This window comes from Chiloscyllium punctatum, chromosome 10 (genome assembly GCF_047496795.1).
Source record: "Chiloscyllium punctatum isolate Juve2018m chromosome 10, sChiPun1.3, whole genome shotgun sequence".
In the NCBI taxonomy this organism is placed as follows: domain Eukaryota; kingdom Metazoa; phylum Chordata; class Chondrichthyes; order Orectolobiformes; family Hemiscylliidae; genus Chiloscyllium; species Chiloscyllium punctatum.
In genome coordinates, this window is record NC_092748.1 from 117,775,780 (window position 1) to 117,802,017 (window position 26,238).

At 41.8% G+C, this 26,238-nt stretch overlaps 1 protein-coding gene across 1 annotated transcript in view; it reads left to right on the forward strand.

The window, feature by feature from the left end:
- Positions 1-26,238, forward strand: part of LOC140481826 (glial fibrillary acidic protein-like) — a 176,874-nt gene that overhangs the window by 140,185 nt on the left and 10,451 nt on the right. The window contains exons 9-10 of the mRNA XM_072578352.1: positions 6,687-6,880; positions 23,791-23,825. Of these exons, the coding sequence (XP_072434453.1) occupies positions 6,687-6,880; positions 23,791-23,825 (229 nt within the window). The remainder of the gene's footprint in view (positions 1-6,686; positions 6,881-23,790; positions 23,826-26,238) is intronic.

Below are 26,238 nucleotides of genomic sequence, written 5' to 3' on the forward strand. Positions count from 1 at the left end.
TACCCATCTGCTTTCTTTCTTTATTTTACTTTTGCTACTGCTCTTTTATTTGCTTTATTTTCCTTTTCTTTTGGTCTTTATATCACCTTTTGTTTGGCTGGTTGGTCAGCAGCACCAGTGCAGAGTGGCAGACGTGGCGGAAGTGAGGACATTCTCCTGGCAAAAACAGGTTCGCAGCGAATAATCCATTTGCCTGCCATTTGTGGCCTGTGGCAGCAGCAGTGAGTCTGTTCCCCTGGTGTCTGGGCCTGTGGCAGCAGCAGTGAGTCTGTTCCCCTGGTGTCTGGGCCTGTGGCAGCAGCAGTGAGTCTGTTCCCCTGGTGTTTGGGCCCTGTGGCAGCAGCAGTGAGTCTGTTCCCCTGGTGTTTGGGCCTGTGGCAGCAGCAGTGAGTCTGTTTCCCTGGTGTTTGGGCCCTGTGGCAGTAGCAGTGAGTCTGTTCCCCTGGTGTTTGGGCTCTGTGGCAGCAGCAGTGAGTCTGTTCCCCCGGTGTTTAGGCCCTGTGGCAGTAGCAGTGAGTCTGTTCCCCTGGTGTTTGGGCCCTGTGGCAGCAGCAGTGAGTCTGTTCCCCCGGTGTTTGGGCCCTGTGGCAGTAGCAGTGAGTCTGTTCCCCTGGTGTTTGGGCTCTGTGGCAGCAGCAGTGAGTCTGTTTCCCTGGTGTTTGGGCTCTGTGGCAGTAGCAGTGAGTCTGTTCCCCTGGAGTTTGGGCCTCTGGCAGGAGCAGTGAGTCTGTTCCCCCGGTGTTTGGGCCCTGTGGCAGCAGCAGTGAGTCTGTTTCCCTGGTGTTTGGGCCTGTGACACCAGCAGTGAGTCTGTTCCCCCGGTGTTTGAGCCTCTGGCAGCAGCGGTGAGTCTGTTTCCCTGGTGTTTGGGCCTGTGACACCAGCAGTGAGTCTGTTCCCCCGGTGTTTGGGCCCTGTGGCAGTAGCAGTGAGTCTGTTCCCCTGGTGTCTGGGCCTGTGACACCAGCAGTGAGTCTGTTCCCCTGGTGTTTGGGCCTCTGGCAGCAGCAGTGAGTCTGTTCCCCTGGTGTTTGGGCCTCTGGCAGCAGCAGTGAGTCTGTTCCCCTGGTGTTTGAGCCTCTGGCAGCAGCAGTGAGTCTGTTTCCCTGGTGCAGGGGCAAACCTCCTCCAGTGATCGGGAACGGCAGCAACAGTGGACTCTTCATGATTTGCTGGCAAGGCAACATCTGGAGCCAAAGTGGGACTTGTGGCTCAGTGGTGGAATGGCCTGGCAGCGTAGCCAGAGACTCTAGGTTGCGGGGCGTGTGTGTGTTCAGCATGAGCGAAGTTGACCCAGCAGCAGAGACGGTGCCTAAAGTGGATAACTCCTACATTGGTGGGTCCAGAGCAGGTAGTGATGAGATGGTCTCCCTTGAGGCTAGGTGCCGACATAGATTGGGTCAGAAAGACTGATCTTCTGAACTTTTTATTTCTTTATTTTTTCTAATTTATTCTTACAGCCCATAATGCTGGACTGTTTATTTCTTTACTTTTCTATAGTTATTGTTTCCGAAGAATGTGATCTTAAGAATCTGTACTTAGGTACCTTTGTACTTAAGATGGCACTGTAATGTGGTGACTGTAAACTTTTCACTCATTTGAGTACATGTGACAATAAAGCTAATTCAATTCAATTCAACTCATTATTAACATCCGGGGGTTACTATTGACCAGAAACTCAACTGGATTCACCACATAAACACAGTGGCTACAAGAGCAGGTGAAAGAGTCAGAATACTGCAGCAAGTTACTCACCTCCTAACTCCCCAAATCCTGTCCACAAGTCTGGAGTGTGATGGAATACTCTCTATTTGCCTGGATTTGTGCAACCTCAGCAAGAAGCTTGACACAATACAGGAGAAAGCAGCCGCATGAATGGTACTACAATCAGGAACATCACCTTCCTCAACCGTCGACGTTCTGTCGCTATGTGTACTCTCCACAAGTTGCATTGCATAAATTCATCAAAGATCCTTAGACAGTACCTTTCAAATCCATGAGCACTTCCATCTAGAAGGCCAAGGGCAAGTAATTACATGGGAACACCATCGCCTGCAAGTTCCCCTCCAAGCTAATTACCGTGACTCACTCAAACAGTCACTGTCGCTGTTCCTTCACTGTCGCTGATCAAAATCCTGAATTTCTCTCCCTGTGGGCAATGTGGGTCTACCTAGAGCACCTGGACTGCAGTTCAAAAAGAAAACTCACCATCACCTTCTCAAAGGCAAATCTGGTGGGCATAGATTTAAGGTGAGAGGGGAAATATTTAAAAGGGACCGGAGGAGCAACTTTGTTCACACAGGAGTAGTGTGCACATAAACTACCAGAGGAAGTTGTAGAAGAGAGAACAATTACAACATTTAAAAAAACGTTTGGACAGGTACATGGACAGGAAAGAGTTAGAGGAATTTTGGCTAAATGGAGGCACATGGGACCATTTCAGTTTAGGAAACCTGGTTGGCTTGGACGTGTTGGGCCAAAGGTTCTGTTTCCGTGCGATATGACTCTACAATTCTAAACTAAGTACTGCCCATCCAATGCCAATGTCGCAGGAGCAAGTATTTTTAAAAGAACAATTAAATTGCACGGATGGTTAATGTCTATCTGTCTCGCTATCTAGGATAACTAAGCTCACCAGGTTTCATCAATGAGCAAGAAGACATCTATTGTGTCAAACCTATCCTCTAACATGTGGAATAATGAACAGTTAATTACTAACATCCACCAGATAAGTCACCATTTATTAACCCTCCTGTCTACTTCATTCACTCCACTAAATATCACTTTCACTTGTTCACCTTGGAAAGATAACAACGATACTACTTTGATTGGTTCCACAGGTTGGCACAATATCGAGGGCTGAAGGGCTTGTACTGCGCTGTAATGTTCTATGTTCGATGTTTCTGTTTGAAGTGTTCTAGTTGCAGCATGTTTATTTGTCAATTCTTTCATCTTTGCCTAGGAAGCTTTTAAATCCTTTTAGATTGATTTGCATGATCTTGGGAGACTCCCTGGAAACATGACACAAAATACAGCACTGAAGATTTGTCTTCTTAAAAAGTTTTTCTAGGTTAATTTTATTGCACCACATACCTTAAGTCCATAGATAGGTTTAAAAGGACTAAACCAATACATTCATCTGGGAATCTCCTGCAGCAAACAATGAAACCTTTTGTCCCAGTCCTGTGAATATTTGTGACAGTGTGCCTTAATCATTGTCCTGAGAATCGAATGGAATCTGAAGCTCTGCTCCCTCGATAGCTCACACTACCTTGATCTCTGCTACTGTTTCAACTCTCATTATTGCCTGCAACATCTTTGATCACTCAATGTCTCCCACCCCATACCCCAATACCACTGTGCTACCTACTCAATCGCTTGACACACCTCCCACACCTGCAGTGAAAGTAACAGTTGTGCCACCCACTTTCATTTGTATTAACACCTGCCTCTCTCTTATCCCAAGAGGAAAACAACCCCAGATACAGTAGAGTTAAAACAGTTGATGGACTGTTGACATACAGCTCCTCGCTCCATATGTGGAGAACATCCCAACTCTGACAGCCCCTGGATTTACTTACTTATTGCAGTTCTTAACTCACTGTGCTAAGACAGGACTCCTGATCAAAGACTATTCCCCTTCACTTGATTAAGCCCTAATAGCAAGCACCAAACCGCAAGACAAGACAAAAGTAACATGAACCTGGTGTCCCTGGCTGAGGAAAAACCCATAAATGCAAAGCAATGCAAGGTAAGGATGCTTGTGAGCGTCCAGATGGGTTCATCATGAGTGAGTACTATGACATTGAGCAAAGAATCCAGAGATGCAGCTAGGTCCAGTTGTAAGTTAGGTGTGTGCCCTGAATGTATAGTACTGCAATGTTATTATGATAGTTAATGGTGCAGCCGAAGGTGCATTTTTGAAGTGTGGAAGTATCCTGAAAGTGGATCAAAAATGTGCACTAAGGGCCCTTGGCTTCTGGCACATGTTAGATACCAGGGTCCGTGCAATGTTCCCTTTAAATGTTTTTTGCCATTGCACATTCTTCTTAGTAGCAATGGAATCCTGAAGCAGATGATGTCACATTTTAAAAGGATCATTTGGTAAAGTGTATGCCCCATGTCCTGAGATACTGGTGCCCAGTGTCCAACATAAATGTTCTTCAGAGCATGCGGTGAGCTGAAACTACCAGTACCCACTCTGATTTGCATGTTGATATTACTCAACATCTAGCTTGTTCTGCACATTTTGTACAATGGGAAACTAAATATTAATGAGGTGAATTGGATCATTAATAAAGTGTCTAATAAGCTATAATCTCCCTTAATTGGCAACTTGCTACTGCCTAGTGAGAAACCATATTGCTCATCAAAGGCATAAAATATGGTATGAGATACTTTTGACATTGAGGTAGGCAAGTGGTGAAGCTGACACAAAAAACCTGTAGACAGGTTAAGTGAGTAGGCAAAACTGGTCAGATAAAAATTAATGTTGGACAGTGTGAGGTTCTGCAATTTGACAGGGAGAAGAGAGGAGATGAATATTATTGAAATATAGAAAGACTGTAGATAACTACAGAACAGAAGCATTTAGAGACCTCTTACACATTACAAAAAGTAGAATACAATTGGAAGGCCAATGGAATGTTATTTAAATGTAAGTATAAAATTAGGGATATTCTGTTAAAACTATACAAGGCACTCATTAGAGCAAAGCTGGAACATTGAACAGTTTTGGGACCCTTACCTGAGGAAAAATCTACTGACTTTGGAGGCAGTCCAGAGAAGGTACTAAATATGGAGGAACTGTTTTATGAGGAGAGGGTGAGTAGATTGGGCTTGTACTCATTGGAATATAGACGAATGAGAGGAGACCATATTGAAACAAAAAAGATGTTTAGAAGACTTGACAAGGTAGATGCAGAAGGGTTGATTACCTTTGTGGGACCAGAAGACTTCGCCTTGTTTTGGACCAGGAGGCCTTAATCTCGGAAGAAGGGGTGACACATTTAAGACAGATGTGGAGGAATTTCTTCTCTGTGGTAGTGAATCTGTGGTATTCTTAACCACACAGGACTGTTGAGGCTGCGTTCTTTAAGTTTATTTATGGCTGAGATAAACCAATTTTTAATCAGCAAGGGAATCAAAGGTTTTGGGGGAAAAGGTCCCGTTGAATGGTGGGGTAGACACGATGGGTTGAATGGCCTACTTCTGCACCTACGTCTTAAGATCTTTTAGTGTTAGATATTGGAACAGGAAAAGCACAGATATCTCACAGTGCTGTGAGGCTGGAAGAGATTTGAAATGAGTGGTGACACCATGGAGCAATTTAAACATGAGGATGAGAATTTAAAATAACACATTACTTGACCAGGAGCCAGTATAATTCAATGAGCACATTGGTGATAGGATGTCGTACACATTAAAAAACAGGCAACGCATCTTTGGATGACCTGAATTTAATGAAAGTAGAATGTGGGAGATCAATCAGAAGTGTGTTCACACCATCGAGGTTAGATGTAACCATGGTAGAAATATGGATGTTCATTTGTTTAAGCTGTAAACTAAGGTGATAGATTATTTATACTTATTCAAATTTCTTAGGTTTTGCTGGTCTTCCTCCTGTTTTGGTCAGTTGTCATTTCCAAATGTTCTCTCCATTTGTTTTAGGCTCGGTAACTCTTCCCTTTGCTGTGTTCTATTATAACGTGGTAGTCCTCCCAGTGATTTACTTCAGTCGTATTCTTAACAAAATGTTCCTGTTCTCCTACAATGTCTGCCTCTTCCTCCAATTCTCCTCAATGCTATTTTTCAGCTTCACCCTATTCAAACTTTACAATGCCCCTGTAGTACCTGCAGATCATTTGAGTGAAAAATATTGTTCAGGATACTGAGAAGCCACATAATTGACAAGATCTTGGCTTAACATCTCCAATAAGGGGAGGTGATGGCCAGTGGTATTATCACTGCACTGTTAATCCAAAGACCCAGTTAATGTTCTGGGGACCTGAGTTTGAATCCCACCATGGTAGATCAAAAATTTGAATTCAATAGAAAGAAATCTGGAATTAAGAGACTTATGATGACTAAGAATTCATTGTCGATTGTCGGAAAAGCCTACCTGGCTCACTAATGTCATTTAGGGAAGGAAATTGCCATCCTTACCTGGTCTGGCCTCATGTGATTTCAGACCCACAGCAATGTGGTTGACTCTCATCTGCCCTCTAGGCAATTGGGGATGGGCAATAAATGCTGATGAAGCCAGTGCCAGCTATATCCCATGAATAAATAAGAAAAACAGAAATACCCCAGATCATGCAGCAGTTCAGCAACACCTGACGAGAGTGTTAGCCTTGATTTGTCAGAATCCTGTAGTCCATGGGGAGAAATTAATTTGTTGATATAATTAAACATAACCACGCAAGCTTGACCACCAGCAGTCTTCAGCACTGCCTGTCCTGATGAATGGAGGTAAACCCAAATTTCTCCACACAATTCTTTTCCCAGAAACAAATGTAAGCTAACTGACACCTAACTTCTGGTTTCTTTTCATCATTGATAGTCTGTGTACAAACCCATTTCATGAAATCAAAGTTTTTGCCTTGCTACTGTATTTAGTTAGATGCCGCAAAAACATAGTTTTCTAAAATTCATTACATGTTTTGTTTGAAATTTATTTCTCAAAGGATGAATTAATGAAGAACTCATTGTTAGAAAAGGACAAAGATATATACAAACAGAAAGAATGCACTAAAGTCCTGGAAAAGAGGATTGTACGTCACACTAGTGAATATCAAGAGTTGTTAAACATGAAGACGCAGCTTGAGCAAGAGATTGCTGCTTATAAAAACTTACTGGGGCAAGTGGAAAAGAAAGCAAGGTTAGTATTGATTTTTCCGAAGTCAGCTAAAGACATCATGATTTTTTTCCTATGAAAACATGAGAGTAAACTGTTTCAGTGGTAGGAAACAGATACAGAATCATACAGCGCAGAAACAGACCCTTCAGCCCAACTTGTCCATGCCAACCAGGTTTCCCAAATTGACCTAGACCAATTTGCCTGCATTGGCCCATATCCCTTTAGACCTTTCCCATTGTTTACCTATCCAAATGTCTTGAATATTGTAACTCTACCTGCATCTACCACTTCTTTGAGCAGTTCATTCCACATATGAACCACCCTTTGTGTGAAAAAGTTGCACTTCAGGTCCCTTTTAAATCTATCAAGCTCACTAGTTTTGAACTCCCCCACCCTAGGAAAAATACCTTTGCTAATTACCTTGGCCATGTCCTCATCATTTTATAACCTCCATAAGGTAACTTCAACCTCCTATGCAGCAGTGAAAAAAGTCCCAGCCTATCTAACCTCTCCAATGGCCTACAACCTTGTAAGGCTTGCTGACTTCAGCTTTAGGGAAAGCCTTTCTGCCTGCATAATGGAGAAGTGAATCAGGACTGGATGTGCACAAGTGGCAAAAGTTTTCATTTGTTCATCCTCGTCTGCAATAGTATGGCTGTATGCTAAGAATTTGCTGCAGATAGTAGGAGGATATAATCCATATCAGTGTTTGGTGGAAATCCTAGACTAACATATATAATAAACAACCAGCTTCCAGCTTGAGAAGGGACTCTACCATTGAGAATTAGCTCTACTATTGAGAATTATTTGAATGCACTGCATGTGAGCAAAAAGGCTTTCACTGAAACTGAAGTCAGCAAGCCTTACAACAACGTTGTGAGGCTATTGGAAGCCAGTTTCAATCAGGAAGATGTGAGTTATAATGAAAGAAAAGAGAAAGCATGGATAGGTCCCAGAACAACTATAGGTAAAGATGGAAAAATAATCATTGTGCAATTTGGGAACTAGATAATTCAGGTAAACGCTCGAAGATTGCAGGGTGATGGATTACACAGTTCAAGATGCTAAAAGAGGTATGGAAGAGAAACCAGATATCTCTCTTGACCATAGATTACACAGCTGTAAGGATTAGATTGGTGCATTAACGATTTGTCAAATGAAGATGTATCAGCTCTGAAGATCATGCAGAGACCATCAGTCTCAAAGGGCAACTACTAAACTCAACAATTTACCAGAAGGTGCTAGTTAGTGGAGAATTACAACCATTGATTTAGTAGGGAAGGCCAGAGGGAGATAAAATAACAGAATAAGACCACAAGGCATGACCCATACAAGTAGGTCATTTGGCCTATTGGGTCTGCTCTGTCTTTTAATGAGTTAATGACTGCTCTTATCGTTAACTCCACTTTACTGCCTTATCCATGCTGTACATCTCTAAACTCTATCTCCAAACTATTGATTCCCTTACTGATTAAAATTCAATCTCAATCTTAAATATGATCTCGCTTCAAAAGCCCTCTGCAGTAAAGAATTCCAGAATTCTCTAGCATCTGAAAGAGGAAATTCTTCTTCATTTGTGTTAAATTAGTGACCCCCTTATTCTGAGGTTATGCCCTGTAAAAAATTGGCTGGCAGGATATAAAGTTGCACAATGTGAGGTTATGCATTTTGGCAGGAAGAATAGAGAAGCTATTCAATTGGAGAAAGACTGAAGAAAGCTATGAAACAGAGCAGGAGTCCTCATACATGAATCACAAGTTCAGTGGGAAATACGGAAGGGAAATGGAATGTTAGCCTTTATTTCAAAGGGACCTGTATTGATTAGAACAATGTCAGCTAAATATCATAGAATATGATTTCCTGATTGGGGTTGTTAACCTGGTCCAATCAGGAAGTCCTGGCTGACGGGTATATATATGAGTCACAGGGGTTCTGCTCATTCTGTGCTGACTGGATCGGTGTCAATGCTATCCACATGTAAATAAAGGGTGACTTAATGATGGGATACTAGCCTTTGTGGAGTTATTTCAGTGGTGATGAGACAAAAACACGCCCCTACAGAAATTCTCTCACAACAGTCATCTTTAAATTGGGGGGAGTTAGCATTTCTGGCATCATCCCACTATTTGGGAATGATGTTCAATCCTGCTGTTAAAGACTGGGTCCAGTGTGTAGAAATAATACGTTATTTTTTTCTGAGCAAATAAGATTGGGGCAGATAAAAAGCAGTGATTAATTCTTCTGACAGCGTGTGGACCTGCAGTTTTTTCGGTTATTTGAAGCCTAACTTTTCTGGAGGCAGCAGGTATTAAAATCTTTCAAGATTTAGCTAAAGAATATTACAACCCCAAGCCTCCTCTAATTCTGAGATGCTATCAGTTTTACTTGACAGTTTAGGAACCAAGGGAATCCGTATCAGGATTTTTCATGAGGTTAAGACAACTGGCAAAGGCATGTGATTTTGGTTTAACCCTAAGTGAGATGCTGAGAGACCATTTGGTATGTGGGATTAATGATGTGACCATGTAAAAATGCCTACTAGCTGAAGCTTCACAGAACTTCAAACAGGCACTACTAACGACAAGTGGAGTTTGAGTTACAGGGTATGCCGACGGAGGTGGAAACGCTCACCGCTAAGCTTGAGGAACACCACTTGAATGAAGACAATTGCGTAGCTTCACTCAGTACATTTCCTGACCAGAGGGACCCCGGGTCAGCCCACAGCAAAACCCCAAAACAAAGCCTTACCTCAGCCAATTAGTTCAAAATTTTCTCATGGATCCGAGTAGACAGGCCATTGTAGTTGCCATCCTCTGCAGTCTGAAGATAGCAAAAGACTACGCTAGACCTGAATTGAATAACTCATAGGCCATTATTCAGAAGACTGCACACACTGGAAAGTCCACCTATATCTGGTTTGGAATCGTTAAATTGCTCACCAACATCTAAATCACAACAAATTGAAATAAATATCTGGTTAAATGATCACGCAATCCTAATGAATGTTGATACCAGTGCGGCTGTATCAGCAACTGCAGAACCAGTCTTTACCAAAATTCACTCTGTACTCCAACTCTTAAGTTGGCGTAAGGCCTCAGCCAGGCTGAGAACAAATACCAGGGAACCAGTACAGATTAAGGATGCAACTTTGACTCCAGTCTCTTATGAGGAACAGCTGGTTCATTACCACTGATAGTAGGAAATGGCTTGGGCCCAAGCTTGATGGGGTTAAATTGGTTGAGAAAAATTCAATGTGATTGGTTCAACATTTTTCCGTTAGAAAATGGTTGACTGAGTGAAGTCCTAATTAAATATGTGCAGGTTTTTCAGGGAGGTCTAGGGACTATCGGTGGGGGGGATCAAGGCGACATTACATATTGACCAACAAGCTATTCCCTGATTCTGCAAGGCATGCCCAGTGCCATTTGCCTTACGTACAAAAGTAGAAGTGGAATCAGTAAGCTGGAAAGTGAAGGAATCATCAAACCAGTCCAGTTTGCGGAATGGGCAGCACTAGTTGTACTGAATCTGAAGCCCGATGAGTCACTTCGCCTTTTTAGGGATTTCAAACAAACAGGGAACGCTTTGGATGAATATTGTACTGGATGAATATTGCATTGCTAAACTGGTGGGGGGGAGGACTAACCTTTCACAAAGCTGGACATGAGTCAGGCCTACCTATAATTGTGATTAGAAGAGGATTCCCAGAGGTATGCTGCAATTAACATCGATGAGGGTTTTACCAATATACAAGACTACCTTTTCGGGTATTATTAGCTGTGCCATTTCTCAGTGGACAATGGAGAACATTTTGAAATGTCAATCCCAGGTTGCAATTTATCTGGATGCATTGCTGATAACTGGGAAGACCAATAAAGAGCATTTAGAGAACTTGGACGTAATGCTTAAATGTTTCTCAAAGTCAGGGTTATTGCCTTAGGAAGGAAACATCTGTGTTCCAGACGCTTCAAGTTACCTACTTGGACTACAAGTTAACAAGACTGGGTTCCACCAATTGGAAGATAAAGTGAGGGTGATCAAAGGTGCCCTGGCACCCACGTCTGTACCAGAGTTATGTTTTCCCTTGGGTTGATGAACTATTATGGAAAATTCATACATAACCTGGCATCCATCCTTAGAATCATAGAGTCCTACAGCATGAAGGCAGGCCCCTTGGCCCAAACTGGTCCATGCTGACCAAAATCTACATCAATGCGAACCCCATTTCTCTGCACTTGGCCCATATCTTTCTAAACCTTTCTTACCCATGTATTTGTCCAAATCCCTTTTAAATGTTGTTAATGTACCTACCTCAACCCTTCCGCTGGCAGCTCATTCCATATGCGTACCATCCTCTGTGTAAAAACATTGCCCCTTAGGTTCTGTTTTATTCTTTCCCTTCTAACCTTAATCTGACGCCCCCTAGTCCGTGATTCCCCAACCCTGGGAAAAAGACTGAGTGCATTCACCCGATCCATGCCTCTCATGATCTTATACACTTCTATAAGCTGCCTCCTCACTCTCCTACGCTTTAAAGAAAAAATGTCCTAGCCTGTCCACCCTCTCTCTATAACTCAGACCGTTGAGTCCAGGCAACATCCTTGTTGACATCTTCTGCACTCTTTCCAGTTTAATAACATCCTTCCTATAGCAAGGTGACCAAAACTGAACACAATACTCTAAGTGCGGCCTCACCAACATCCTTTACAATTGAAACATAACTTCCCAACTTCTACATTCAGTGCCCTGACTGATGAAGGCCAGTGTGCCTAAATCCTTCTCACTGCCCTCTTTACCTATGACTCTACTTTCAGAGAACTGTGCACCTGAACTCCAAGGTCCCTCTGTTCCACTAAACTCCTTAAGACCCTTCCATTAAACCATGAAGCTCCTACCTTGGTTTGACTTTCCAAAATGCAAGACCTCATACCTATCTATATTAAACTCCATGTGCAGTTTCTTGGCCCAATTCCCCAGGTGATCATGGTCCTGCCGCAATTTCTGATAACTTCCCTCACAGTCAACGATACTGCCTATGTTAGTGTTATCTGCAAACTTACTAATCATGCCTTGAACATTCTCATCCAAATTATTGATATAGATAACAAACAGTAATGGGACCAGCACCATCCCCTGAGGCAGTCCACTAGTCATAAGCCTCCTTTCTGACAAGCATCCTTCCATTATTACCTTCTGCTTCCTACCATCAAGCCAACTGTGTATCTAATTTGCCAGCTCTCCCTGGATTCCATGCGATCTAACCTTCCAGAGATTCACGTGGAACCTTATTAAAGGCCTTACTGGAATCCACATAGACCACACTTCCTGCCCTGCCCTCGTCACCTTTCCTGGTCACTTCTTCAAAGAACTGTAACAAATTTGTGAGGCATGATCTTCCATGCACAAAGCCACCCTAACATAAGAACCAGAAGCAGGAATAGGCCATCTGGCCCTTCGAGTCCACTCCACCGTTTTATAAGATCATGGCTGATCTTTTCATGGTCTCGGCTCCACTTATCCACCCTCTCACCATAATCCTTAATTCCTTTGCAGTTCAAAAAGTTATCTGTCTTAGCTTTAACAACATTCAATGAGGAAGCCTCAATTGCTTTACTGGGCAGGGAATTCCACAGATTCATGAACCTTCGGGTAAAGAAGTTCCTCCTCAGTTCAATCTTAAATCTGCTCCCCTTAATTTTGAGGCTATGCATCTTGTCCTAGTTTCACCTGCCAATGGAAACATCATGCCTGCTTAAATCTTATCTATTCCCTTTGTAGTTTTATATGTTTCTATAAGATCCTCCCTCATTCTTCCAAATTCCAATGTCTACTCAGTCTCTCCTCAGAAGCCAACCCTCTCAACTCCAGAATCAACTGAGTGAATCTTCTCTGCACTCCCTCTAGTGTCAGTAAATCCTTTCTCAAGTCAGGAAATCAAAACTGTAAGCAGTACTCCAGGGGTGTACTCGCCAGCACCCTATCCAGCTGCAATATAACCTCCCTGCTTTTTAAACTCAACCCCACTAGCAGTGAAGAACAAAGCACCATTTGCCTTCTTAATTACCTATAGCACCTGCAAACCAACCTTCTGTGACTCATGCACAAGGACAAATAATAGTCCTTTTTACTGTTATTCCTACCAATTTGGATGGCTTCACATTTATCAGCATTGTACTCCATCTGCTAGACTCACTTAAACTATCTATATCCCTCTGCAAACTTCCAGAGTCCTCTGCAGACTTTGCTGTACCACTCGTCTACCACTCAGTGTCATCCGCAAACTTTGACATACCACACGTGGTCCACAACCCCAAATCATCTACGTAAATTGTGAACAATTGTGGTTCCAACATTGATCTCCGAGATACAGCACTAGTCACTGATCGCCAGCCTGAAAAGTACTCATTATCCCTAATCTTTGCTGTCTGTTCTTTAACCAATCCTCTATCCATGCCTAATACATTGCCTGAAATGCTGTGCACCTTTATCTTATGGAGTCATAGAGCCTTTTGTCCAGTACCTTGTCAAATGCCTTTGGAGATCCAGATACACCACATCTGCTGTTGTCTACCGTACTCATAGTGTCTTCACAGAATTCCAATAAATTGGTTAAGTATGGCCTGCCTTTCATTAACTCATGGGACAGTTTCTATCTAGATGTCTTGCTATTTCTTACTTTATGAGTTTCAAGCATTTTCCCCACTACAGAAGTTAAGCTAACCAACCTGTAATGCCTCATCTTTTGTCCACCTCCTTTTTTAAACAGCGGTGTCACATTGGCTGTTTTCCAATCTGCTGGAACTGTCCCAGAGTCCAGTGAATTTTGGAAATTACATCTGCTATTGAAAAAGGGTCAGCCTTGGAAATGGTTTCATAGCCAGGAACTAAGAAGCAGCTATTGTCGTTTATGGTGTTAGCACACTGCGTCCCAAGTGAGATGTGGTGTTGATATGCAATGCCTCACCATTAGGTATTGGGATGTGATATGGAGGAGCTGGTGTTGGACTGTGTGAACAAAGTTAAAAATCACACAACAGCAGGTTATAGTCCAACAGGTTTTTTGGAGCGCTGCTCTTTCATCAGGTGGTTATGGAGTATAAGATCATAAGGCATAGTACATTGGCAAGACCAAGCAGAAACTACGACATAGGATGAATGGACACGGCACAACAATCAACAGATGGGGTGTTCCCTCCCAGTTGGGGAGCACTTCAGTGGTCAGAGACATTCTGCTTCGGATCTTCGGGTGACCATCTTTCAAGGCAGACTTTGGGTAGGCAACAACGCAAAGTAGCCGAGCAGAGGCTGATAGCCACGTTCGGTACCCATGAGGATGGCCTCAATCAGGATCTTGAGTTTATGTCACACTTCAGATGACCCCACTACATTATACACACTCTCGCACACACACATTCTTTCACACTTACGCAGACCCTCTCTCTCACAGACACACACATATGTACCCCCTATTCTGACACCCACACACTCTCTCTCACACACCCTCTCACAGGCTTGTACTCCATCACACCCACACACACACATTACCAAGCTTCCACACATGCAAACACACACTCTCTCACATGCTCACACACACACAAGTGCACACACACACACACAAATACGCATGGGGTGAATTTGTATTTGCAGAATTATATTTGCAGATATATTCTATTTTGATCAAAATGCACTATCTGCAGGCAGTCAATTCATGTAATATTTTGTAAATTCCACTTTGGACATAGAGCCAGTCTGACTCAAGTTTGGAATACAGACAGACTCTGACCTCATACCTTTAATGCATTGTCTGAACTGAGATGTCACCTTTTGTTATAAAACCTTGTTATCTCGAGAAGGTGACTTAAAAGAAGTTCTGAAATTTACATATTAATGAACCGAAACTTGCAACCCATTCTAAAAGATGAAAGATTTAACAATCCAGGTTTGTTCAATATATCAATGTATGACACTGTAATCTTCTGCGATAAATTCTGTGTCTTATGATCTTATACTCCACAACCATCTGATGAAAGAGCAGTGCTCTGAAAGCTAGTGCTTCCAAATAATGCTGTTGGACTATAACCTGGTTTTGTGTGATTTTTAATGTTTTTGGGATAGTGTTGGCTCACTGGTGGCCCAGTGGAGAGGATCATCCTGTGATGTATTGGAATTTGGCTGATGCTGAACGAACATACACCCAGATAGAGAAGAAAGGTTTGATGGTCATCTTTGGTGTGAGAAAGCTCCACCAATACATTTCTCGAGATAAATTTGTAATAGTAACAGACTACAAGTCCCTGCTAGGGCTACTTAAAGAGGACAGGACCAGGATCCCCTAGCTTCAGGTCAAATTCAGCAGTGGTCTCTTATTCTGAATGTATACAGTTACAAGTTGGAACGCCATCTGGGAGGCCAGGTGGCAAATGCAGATGCATTGAGCCATCTCCCACTGGCAGACACACCACTGGTGGTGCCCCCACTGGAAGAGACCATTTTGGTTTTAAACTTTCTGGACACCCTTATAGTCACCGCTGACAACACCAGACTGTGGACACAAAAAGACCCCATCCTGGCAAAATTAGAACAGTTGGTGGATTTGGGGGAAACAAAGGGGCCATCACATCCAGAATTGAAATCTTTCAGGACCCAGCGAGACCAGACCACCACAACATATCATTATAAGGAGCAAGAGTGATTGTCCCAAGCGAAGTTCACCGCCAGATACTTTATCAGGATCATCCAGGAGTATCCAAAATGAAGATATTGGCGAGAAGTTATGTCTAGTGGCCAAAATTGAATGCAGACATAATCATATTGGTGGAGCAGTGCCCAAAGTGCTAACAAGGTCAAGAATTACTGCCAGCAGTGCCCTCACATTCATGGGAATGTCCAGGTAAACCCTAGATTCAGTAACACATTGACTATGCCAGTTCTTTCATGAGCTTTATATTTTCATTCATTGTGGATGCCCATTCAAAGTTGTTGGACATGCACAGTGTTAATTTGTCAAACATGTGGACGACAATTGAGATGTTGTGAGCATCTTTTGAAATACACGGACTCCAGGGGATGTTGGTCACAGATAATGGGCCATCATTTACCAGCAGGGAATTTGAGTATCTCTTAAAGTCGAATGGCATTCAGCATGAATGGACAGCTCCATAACATCCATTGTCCAGTGGTTTGGCAGAAAAAGCAGTCCAGATTTTGATGACAGACTTAAAGAAACAGCTTACAGCTTCTCTTGATTAAAAACTGTACCAGTTCCTATTTGATTATCAGATGGCCCCTCGTGCAACTACAAGGATAGCTCCTACAGAATTGCTAATGAAGAGAAGACTCTGCACCAAGTTAAATCTGATCTTTCCAGACCTGAGGAGGAGGGCGAAATGGCCATACTAAACTCAAGACTCCCTGAAGCATGAGAGACAGTTTGTGCCAAGGGATGCAGTTTGGAATTGAAGCCATGAGAATAGCCCTACATGGGTAAAAGGTATGGCCAATGCAAGGTCAAATACCTTGATGTACAAAGTTCATGTTGGTGAGGACGTCCTAATCAAGCACAGGGATCACATGAAAGCTATAGCATCACACATGGGGCAGGATCAAACTATCCTCTGCCCCTCCGAACTGCCAGCAAGGCTGTCAGAACTATTAGGTTCTCCCTCTCAGTGTCAAAGAAACCTCAGAGGATGATATAGCAAATGTTGCAACTTCAATGCTATTAACACCTGAAGAAGAAGTGTGTCGGCCAAGATGCTCCAGGCGTAAGAGGCAGATTACAGTCCAGTGCACACCGCCAATACCTGAGGCAGAGTCGGAGGAACCAGACCTGGGGCAAAAACAGCCCAGGAGAAGCTACAGGACAAAGAACAGGTCCACATCCCTGAACTGGAGTGTTTGGGAAGTGGTTGATGTAGTGATTAGAACGATGTCAGCCAGCTGGATCTCATAGAATATGATACCCTGGCTGGGGCTGTTAAGCTGGTCCAATCAGGGAGTCCTGGCTGTCAGATATAAACAAGAGGGTGGGATTTGAGGTTTGTCCTCATTTCTCTGAAAACCGGTTGTATGTCAGGGTTTGGGGCCTGGCTTTGCCAAAACCCTCCTGTGTAAAATTGCTGTTTCTCTGTATACAACTGTTAATGTTAATTGTTTTGTAACTGTGAATTGTTTAATAAAAAAAAACAAAAGAGTCAAGTGTTGTGCTGTCTATAAGAGTTGGCTGTAGAGGTGCAGGCTGGGTCAGTGTCATGAACTATGTGTATGTAAATAAAAGGTGACTTGGTAATAGGATACCAGCCTTCATGGGGTTATTTCAGGAGTGATGTATAAAAAAAGGGAGGTATTGCCAAAGTATAGAATGCGCTAATCTGATCACAGTTGGAATATTGTGAACAGAAATTTGGGCCTCTTATCTAAGAGAAGTGTACTGGTATTGGAAGGCAGTCCAGAGAAGGTTCATAAGGCTAATCCACGTAGGGATGGTCTGTCTTATGAGGAGATATTGCATACGTTGGTTCTATACTCATTGGAGTTTAGAAGAATAAGGGGCAACCTTATTGAAACATACAAGATTCTTAGAGGGTTTGACAAGGTAGATGCAGAAATGTTTCCCTTGTGGGAGAATCTAGTACCAGACGTTATTTAAGGCAAAGATGAGGTGGAATAACTTCTTTAAAAGGATAATGAATCTGTGGAATTCTTTACTGCAGAGGGCTGTTTTGGCAGAGTCATAAATATAATCAAGAGATTAGATTTTTAATCAGTAAGGGAGTCAAGAGTTTTGGTAAAAGAATAGGAAAGCGGAGTTAAGGATTACCAGATCAACCACAATCTCCTTGAATGGGGAAGCAGATTTGATGGGCTGAATGGCCTACTTCTGCTCCCTTTTATGTTTTTAAGATTGAATGGCAACACCATCGCTGAATCCCCCATTGACACCATCCTTGGGGAACTGGACTAGCCATACTGTGACTACAAGAGGCTAGGAATCCTGCGATGAGTAACTGAAGAAATTCAACAAGGCTGATTCCAAATCCATGAACACAAGCATCTAGAAGGACAAGAGAAGTGGAAACATGGGAACACAAACATCTGCAGGTTAATGGTGGTTCTATTATAACATGCTTTTCATCAGCACGAATTGGTTATAACGAGATTGACGAATTGTGGCCATTGTTTGGATAACACAGACTCTCTGCTGAACCAGTATAGCGATTTTCTATACCGATCTTCTACAGAGCGATTTTCTGTAGCGGTTTTCCATAGCATGATTTTCTATAGTGTGAGGTTGCAGAGGGGCACAACTGTTACGTTATAGCAGAACGACCTGTACCCTCCAAGCTACTCACCATCTTGATTTCAAAATATACCACCGTCCCTTCATTGTCATTAGTTAAAGTCTTAGAACTCTCTCTTCAATATAATTTGTGAATGCATCATTGAACATTTGTACATCTGATCATATGATGGAAATAAAGTCGTTGGCGAGGCAACTTAAGATGGTCGAATCTAAGGTACTCCTTGAGGCACACCTGATGCAATGCTGTGGAGTGAAGATGATTGCCTTTGACGTCACTTTCATGGAACTATGTACCTGCATCCCTAGATCTCTCTGTTCAACAACACTTCCCAGGGCCCTATCATTAAATGTGTGAGTCCTGCCCTGGCTTGTCTTAACAAATAGAACACCTCGCATTTATCTAAATTAATTTCTATTGGCCATTCCACTGGCCCAGTTGCTCAAGCTCCCGTACTCAGATGATTTTCTTCACCCTCCACCATCCCACCAATTCTGGTGTCATCTGCAAATTTAATAAGCACGCTTCCTATATTCTCATCCAAATTGTTAATATAAATGATGAACAACAGTAGATCCAGCACGGATCCTTGCAGCACACCGCTGGTCACAGGCCTTCAGTCTGAAGAACACCCTCGACCATCCCACCTTCTGTATCCTACCATCAAGCCAATTTTGTATCCAGTTGACTAGCTCTTCCTGGATTGTGTGTAATCCAACCTTACTAATCAGTCTACCATGCAGAGCCTTGTTGAAGGCCTTGCTAAAGTCCATGTAGACCATGTCTATCACACTGCTTTCATCTATATTCTTGGTCGCCTCTTTGAAAAACTCATTCAAGTTTGTGAGACACAATTTCCAACACCCAAAGCCATGTTAACTATGCTTAATCGGTCCTTGCCTTTCCAAATGCACGTAGATCCTGTATCTCACAATCCCCTTCAACAACCTTTCCACCACAGATGTGAAGCTCAGTTTGTAGTTCCCTGGATTTTCATTGCAACCTTTCTTAAATAATGGCACATCGTTAAATACCGTCCAGTCTTGTGGCACCTCACCTGTGGCTGTGAATGATACAAGTATCTCCACCAACCCCTGAAATTTCTTCCTTAGCTTCCCACAATGTCCTGGGATACATTTGATAAGATCCCAGAGATTTATCTACCTTTATCTGTTTTGAGACCTCCAATACCACCTCTTGTGTAATGTGAACTCTTCTCGACACCACTATTTATTTCCCCGAGTTCCCTAGCTTTCATGTCTTTCTCCATGGTAAATGCTGTTAAGAAATATTCATCTTGGATCTCACTCATCTTTCTGTGGCTCCTCATGTACGCAACCTCATTGATCCTTAAGCGGCCCTATTCTCTTCCTGGTTACTCTTTTGCCGTTAATATAATTGCAGAATTACTTTGGATTCTCCTTTACCTTATCTGCAAAAGTCATCTCATGTCCTCTTTTTGCCCTCCTAATTTCCCTTTTAAGTGTATTCCTGCAACCTTATACTCCTCAAGGGATTCACTTGACACCAAGCTGCCTCTACCTGACAGATGTTTCTTTTTTCTTGACCATCTTCAATAGCTGTAATCATCCAGTGTTCCCTACTCCTGTAAGACTTGCCTATCACACTGACAGGAACATACTGGCCTGAACTCTCATTATCTTGTTTTTTGAAAGCCTCCCACTTGTCAGATGCCCCTTTACCTGCAAACAGCCTCCTCCAAACAACTTTTGAAAGTTCCTGTCTAATGCCTTCAAAATTGGGATGCTTCAATTTTGAACTTTATCTTGTGGATAGAAAAGGTTTGGAAGGATATAGGCCAAATGCAGGCAAATGGGATTAGTTAGTTTAGGAAACCTAGTGTGCATGGGCACATTGGACCAAAAGGCATGTTTCCATGTTGTTTTACTGTATAACCATAGCCATTTTGATGCTTATGACTCCAACCATCGAGACTTTTCTCTCTAATACCTATTACATAAAACAGTACAGCACAGTACAGGCCCTTGATGTTGTGCCAACCTTTTATCCCACTCTAAGGTCAAACTAACCTATATAAACTTCATTTTACTATCATCCATGTGCCTATCTAAGAGTCACTTAAATGTCCCTAATGCATCTGACTCTACTAGTCAGATACTAGTGTGTTCCACGCATCCACCACTCTCTGTGTAAAGAACCTATCTCTGACATCTCCCCTAAACCTTCCTCCAATCACCTTAAAATGATGCCCCCTCATGAAAGCCAATTCTGCCCTGGGAAAAAGTCTCTGGCTATCCACTCTATCTATGCCTCTCATCATCTTATGTACCTCTATCAAGTCACCTCTCACCCTTCTTCACTCCAATGAGAAAAGCCCTAGCTCCCTCAACCTTTCTTCTTAAGACATTCCCTCCAGCCCAGGCAGCATCCTGGTAAATCTCCTCTGCACCCTCTCGAAAGCTTCTAGAACTGAACACAATATTCCATGTGTGTTCTAACCAGGGCTCTGTAGAGCTGCAGCATATCCTCATGGTTCTTAAACTTAATTTTCCTGCTAATGAAAGCCAACACATCATACGCCTTCTTGGCAACTTTAAGGGATCTATGGACTTGGACCCCAAGATCCCTCTGTTCCTTCACACCGCCCAGAATACTTTCCATCTACCACCACCTTCTGCCTTCTATGGGCCAGCCAATTCTGTATCCAGACAGCCAAATTTCCCTGTATTCCATGTCTCCTTACTTTCTGAATGAGCCTACCATGCTGAACCTTATCGAGCACTTTGCTAAAATCATATACACCACATCCACTGCTATCCCTTCAATGTAGATCACATCCACAAAGAATTCAGTAAGGCTGGTGATACATGACCTTCCCATCACAAAGCCATGCTGACTATCTCTAATCAAGCTATGGTTTTCCAAATTATCATAAATCCTGTTTGTCAGAATCCTCTCCAATAATTTGCCCACCACCGATGTAAGACTGACTGTTGAATCTGTTGGTAGATTCTGCTTCCACTGCACTATGGGACAAGGAGTTCCACAAGATTCACAAGTTGTCACTGTGTTCCTCAGTATTCTGGTAGGATGCCTTCAGCTTCCCAAGGAGGCTGGTACAGCCAGAGATGCTGGGCTCCATAACCTGTGAAGAAATAATAGGAATCCTACAAAACCACTGATTCAGATATTGCCTTGATGTGATAATAATCATGTTCATGTTACCTCTGATATTCAGATATTTTCTGTATGTTTGAGCCAATTATGTAATGAGATCTGAAGCTGATTGGCCTTGCTGGAAAGCAGACTGGGCGTCAGTGAGCAGGTTATTGACGAGCAAGTGCCTTTTGCTAGCACTATCAATGATCCCTTAAATCACTTTGCTGGTGATTGAGAGCACAACAATGGAAAACAGTATTTAGTCAATTGGGATTTTTCCATTTTGCTTGTGATCATAACATGCTCAGGCAACTTTCCATATTGTTAGGTAGCTATCAGTATAATGTACTTGAAGCAACCAGGCTTTAATACTGCAACCAGAAAGTCAGGGGTTTGTGCTTTAATCTGTGCCTTCGGTAGTTTCTTGATACCATATCGAATGAATTGAAATATAATTAGTCTGGCTCTTTGAAAATGGGGACCTCAGGAAGAGGTTACTTGAGTTTTCCCATAGTTCAGTAGCTGTCACTCACATCTCAGTATCTTGCTTTACTGAACTATGATACCTGGAAACATGAGGAATTCTACATGTGTGACGATGCAGTGGCTTTAAGAGGTTATTTTGTCCTAAATTCTGTTTTGAAGAGAGGTTGTAAGGCAGAGGCACTGAGTAATCTACCAAAACCACTTGAGTTTACAGCTTGGAAGGTCTTGGGTTTTTGTTTAACAGCCTGAATGGATGTGGCCAGCTCTCACAGATCAGGATTTCTGGGTTTTGGTTTTCAGTAGCTTCAGAAGCTGTTGGGTTCTCAAAAGAATTGGAAGCTTCAGTAAATGTCTCCTGGCTGCTACTGTCTCTAAATTTTCTCGATGTTTTTTCCTCCTGGATTGGAGAACTGTGTGTAAGAATCTGTGTCTGAATTTGCCTTTTTGCCAAGAGGTGTATTTATGGGAAATTACTCTATTGGAAAAGTTAATTAGTAATACTTGCTATGTCTGTTGTTTAGTTAAGTTTTACAATAGTGTTACGTTGTTTTAAGTTTCTTTTTCTTTTATTTGTATTTTAACAAAGTGCTTAAATAAATTGTGTTTTTGCTTAACATCAGGCACATTGCATCTGGAACACATCACTTCACATTTGCCTTTAACATAAGAAAACGTTAGGGACTAGGCTACCTTCTTAAAATATCTGAGTGGGCCTGGTCTGGTCCATAACACTTGGAACAATCAAAATCTCCCAGTGACCCACCAATATCGAGAATTGTTGTGGTACATATTCTAATGAGTGTCATGCTATGCTTAAAAAACACAGAAATGTTCTACAAGCTGAATTTCACCAGTCACAAAATTTGCTCAGTTATATTCATGCATGTTTTTATTTTTTTAAAATATCTTTATTTCTAACATTGCTCTTAAGTATTGAGCATTTTTAAAAGATTATTGTCCTACATCTTTTTGAAATAGACGATATAAATTAAAATTCTGGTGCTTTCATGTATTCATCTACTACACTTTCACCTGTTGTCAAGTGTGGAGATTTGTGAGCTCAGTTGACTGGACCGTTGGTTTGTGATGCACAGTAATACCAATAGTTCGGATTCAATTCCTGCACCAACTAAGGTTACCAGGAAGGATACTCTTTCTCAATCTTTCCCCTCCCCTGAGGTGTGGTGACTCTTGGGTTAAACCACTACCATTGTCTGTCTTCAATGGGAGAGCAGCCTTATGGTAAGACTATGATGACAAATGAAGATGACTGATAGACACTGACTTATGTGATGAAATGTATTCATTTAGATAGATTATAGAATCATATAGCTGTACAGCATGGAAACAACCCTTTGATCCAACTGGTCCATGTCAACCAGATATCCTAAATTAATCTAGTCCCATTTGCCAGCCTTTGGCCCATATCCCTCTATACCTTCCCTATTCGTTTACACATCCAGATGCTTATTAAATGTTGTAATTGTAACAGCCTCCATCACTTTCTCTGGAAGCTCATCCCGCACACACACCATCCTCTGCGTGAAATAATTGCTCCTTGGGTCCCTTCTATATATTTCACCTCTCACCTTAAACCTATGTCTTCTAGTTTTGGAATCCACTATACTAGGGAAAAGACCTTGGCTATTCACCATATTTATGCCCCTCATGCTATTATTAACTTTTAAAAAGTCACCCCTCAGCCTCTGATGTTGTAGGGAAAATAGCCCCAGCATATTCAGCCTCTCCTTATAGCTCAAACCCTCCTACACTAGCAACATTCTTGTAATCCTTTTCTGAAACCTTTCAAGTTTCACAACACCCTTCCTATAGCAGGGAGACCAGAATATTTCAAGGTAAAACTGCTTTTCTGGTTCCTTGTTAGCTTGCTTGAGTTATGTACCATAAAAGGGAGATAACAGTTTAAAGAATGAGAAAAACTAAACTTAGTATTTAGTAAATTTATTAAAATGTTAAACTGATTTGCATATTATTGTTTTCTAGGGACTATACTTCTCAACCCTCTATAACTGACAAAGGTGCGTATAACTTTAAAGTCAGTTTGATGTTAAACTCAGGTTATGAATTGCATTAATGTTTTTAATGTCTGGTGTATTGACCACACATATCTAGGATTAGCCAGAATGCCTGTTGTGGTGGTGGGCGGGGCACCTTGCATAGAATGATGTCCCTGCAAAACTGTTTTGTTTAGGATATACAGGACACTGTGGACCAGGTTATCATAACTTTCTTCTTGTGTTGCCTATAATTCAACTGCAAGTTTAACTTCTGTGCCGTGTGTGTTTTGATACAATTCTTTCAAGATTACATATCTGGAAAGTCCTTGATACTTGCTCGTAATTTTCCTCTTGATTTTAAAGTGAAATCCACAAATCCAAAAATCCATGATTTTTCTATCAACTGTGTCATAGCTACCAGTAGAAGCACAATGTCTAAACCAGTCTGTGATGAAGAATGTCAAGGCCTGACCTTTCTCAAACATTTCTGCAAAATTATGTAGGAAATGAAACCTTCATTTGTTACAAGTCATGAAACAAGAAGAGACATGACCAGTGTGGAAACATCCAGACCAGAGCCTTGGCATGGCATGCTTCTAGTGGGTTCATAGTCCAAAAGAAACAGCCTTACTTCTTTGATCATTAATGAAAATGGTATCCATTTTAGGCCTATCCACTTATCCAAAATTTTATTCCTAGCCTTTTATAAAAAGGACCCATGGAAAAAAGATTCAAATGTTTTCTAGGCAGGAGGGGAACCAGAGCGTCAACTTGCAATGTGTTCATTAGGATGATCTCTCACTTTGCATTCTAGTGTTAAGGGGAGCTAAGACATGGGCGATTAATGTTATGGAGCTAATTTATGGCTCTGTAAGAAGTTTTCCTGATCCTGAATGAGACAATTTCAGCATTGTTTCTATGGAATCCACTTTAGTGGTATATCTATCACAACTGACACCTTAGCAAGATCTTCAGTTGTAAAATAAATGCAAAATATTTGCCCTTCTGTTTGCCAGATCTCTCGTTTCAGGTATAAATGAAAAACAATTATCATTGTTGATTTACCACTTAATGGTGCCTTATATTTTTCCCTATTTTAACAGTTACTATTATTCTATTCAATATGCTATTTCCTTTTGATGTCAGTTTGGTTTCACTTCATTAAGTGCACTCTTTATTGAAGGAACGTACAATATCTGTCCATCATAGATTCTTCTTCAACAAAAACAGAAAAAGCTGGAGAACCTCAGCAGTTCTTGCAGCATCTGTGAAAAGAAAGCTAAGTTAAAATTTCGGGTCCAGTCACCCTTCATCAGACCCAAGATTCTTCTGGCCTAGCACGCTTTCTAACCTACCAGTTTAGTTCTTGCCAGTGAACCTTTCCAAAATCTGGAACCAACACTAAACTATCTGCAGTGTTAGTGTGCCTGGATGGTTAAAATCTGGTGTGCCAGTTTTCCCTGTTGGTCGGATGATGCAGGTTAGACACTGTTATTGCCCATGAAGAACTGCTGAGGATTAAATCACATCAGTTGATATTTCATTGTGCAGATACAATCTTTAACAGCAATCATAACCATTTCTGTTTTGCCTCCTTTGAGAGTGATAGCCTTCCAATCAGACTATTCAATCATTAGATCATTAACAAGGACCCATAATACAAACACTCATTTATCCTCATCTCCTCTAAATTGGATCACAGTGTTTCTCATTGCTATTCACCTGGAGGCTTGTAAGAGGAGCCAATAATCATTTCAGCATGAATCTTCAATTCACCGAGGGAACAGTAAAGAATCGGATATTGTCTTACATTCTCCAGTCTTGGCTGTGTCAGTAAGACTGTGACTACAAACTTAACATCAAATATTATTCCAGAAGATTAGGGGTGACAATAACCTACTGGTATTATCTTTAGACTGTTAAGCTAGAAACGCAGCTAATGATCTGAGGAGCTGGGTTTGAATCCTACCACATAAAGTTTAGGAACAGAATTAGGCTATTTAGTCATTCAGTGAATATCTGGATCTAAGAATCTAATGATGAGCAAACTGTTGATTGTTGAAAAATCAATCTGATTCGCTCATGTCCTTTAGGGAAGGAAATCTGCTATTCTTACTTGGTCTGACCCGCATGTGACTCCAGACCCATAGCAATATGGATATCTCTCAGCTGCCCTCTGAAAGGGCCTAGCAAGCCACGCAGTTGTATCAGTCACAACAAAGTCTAATGCAGAACATCTGGCATCAACTTAGGCACCAGAAAAGACAATGGCAGAAACAGCCCTCTAAACCGTGGAAAGCCTTCCTTACCAACATCTGGTGACAGTGTAATTCTAACATTTTGTCCCTAGATACCTTTTGTACCTAAAATGCCACAAAGGTCTGAAATGCTGGGCTTTTTTATTTCTTTAGTTTTCTAATGTATTCATAAACTC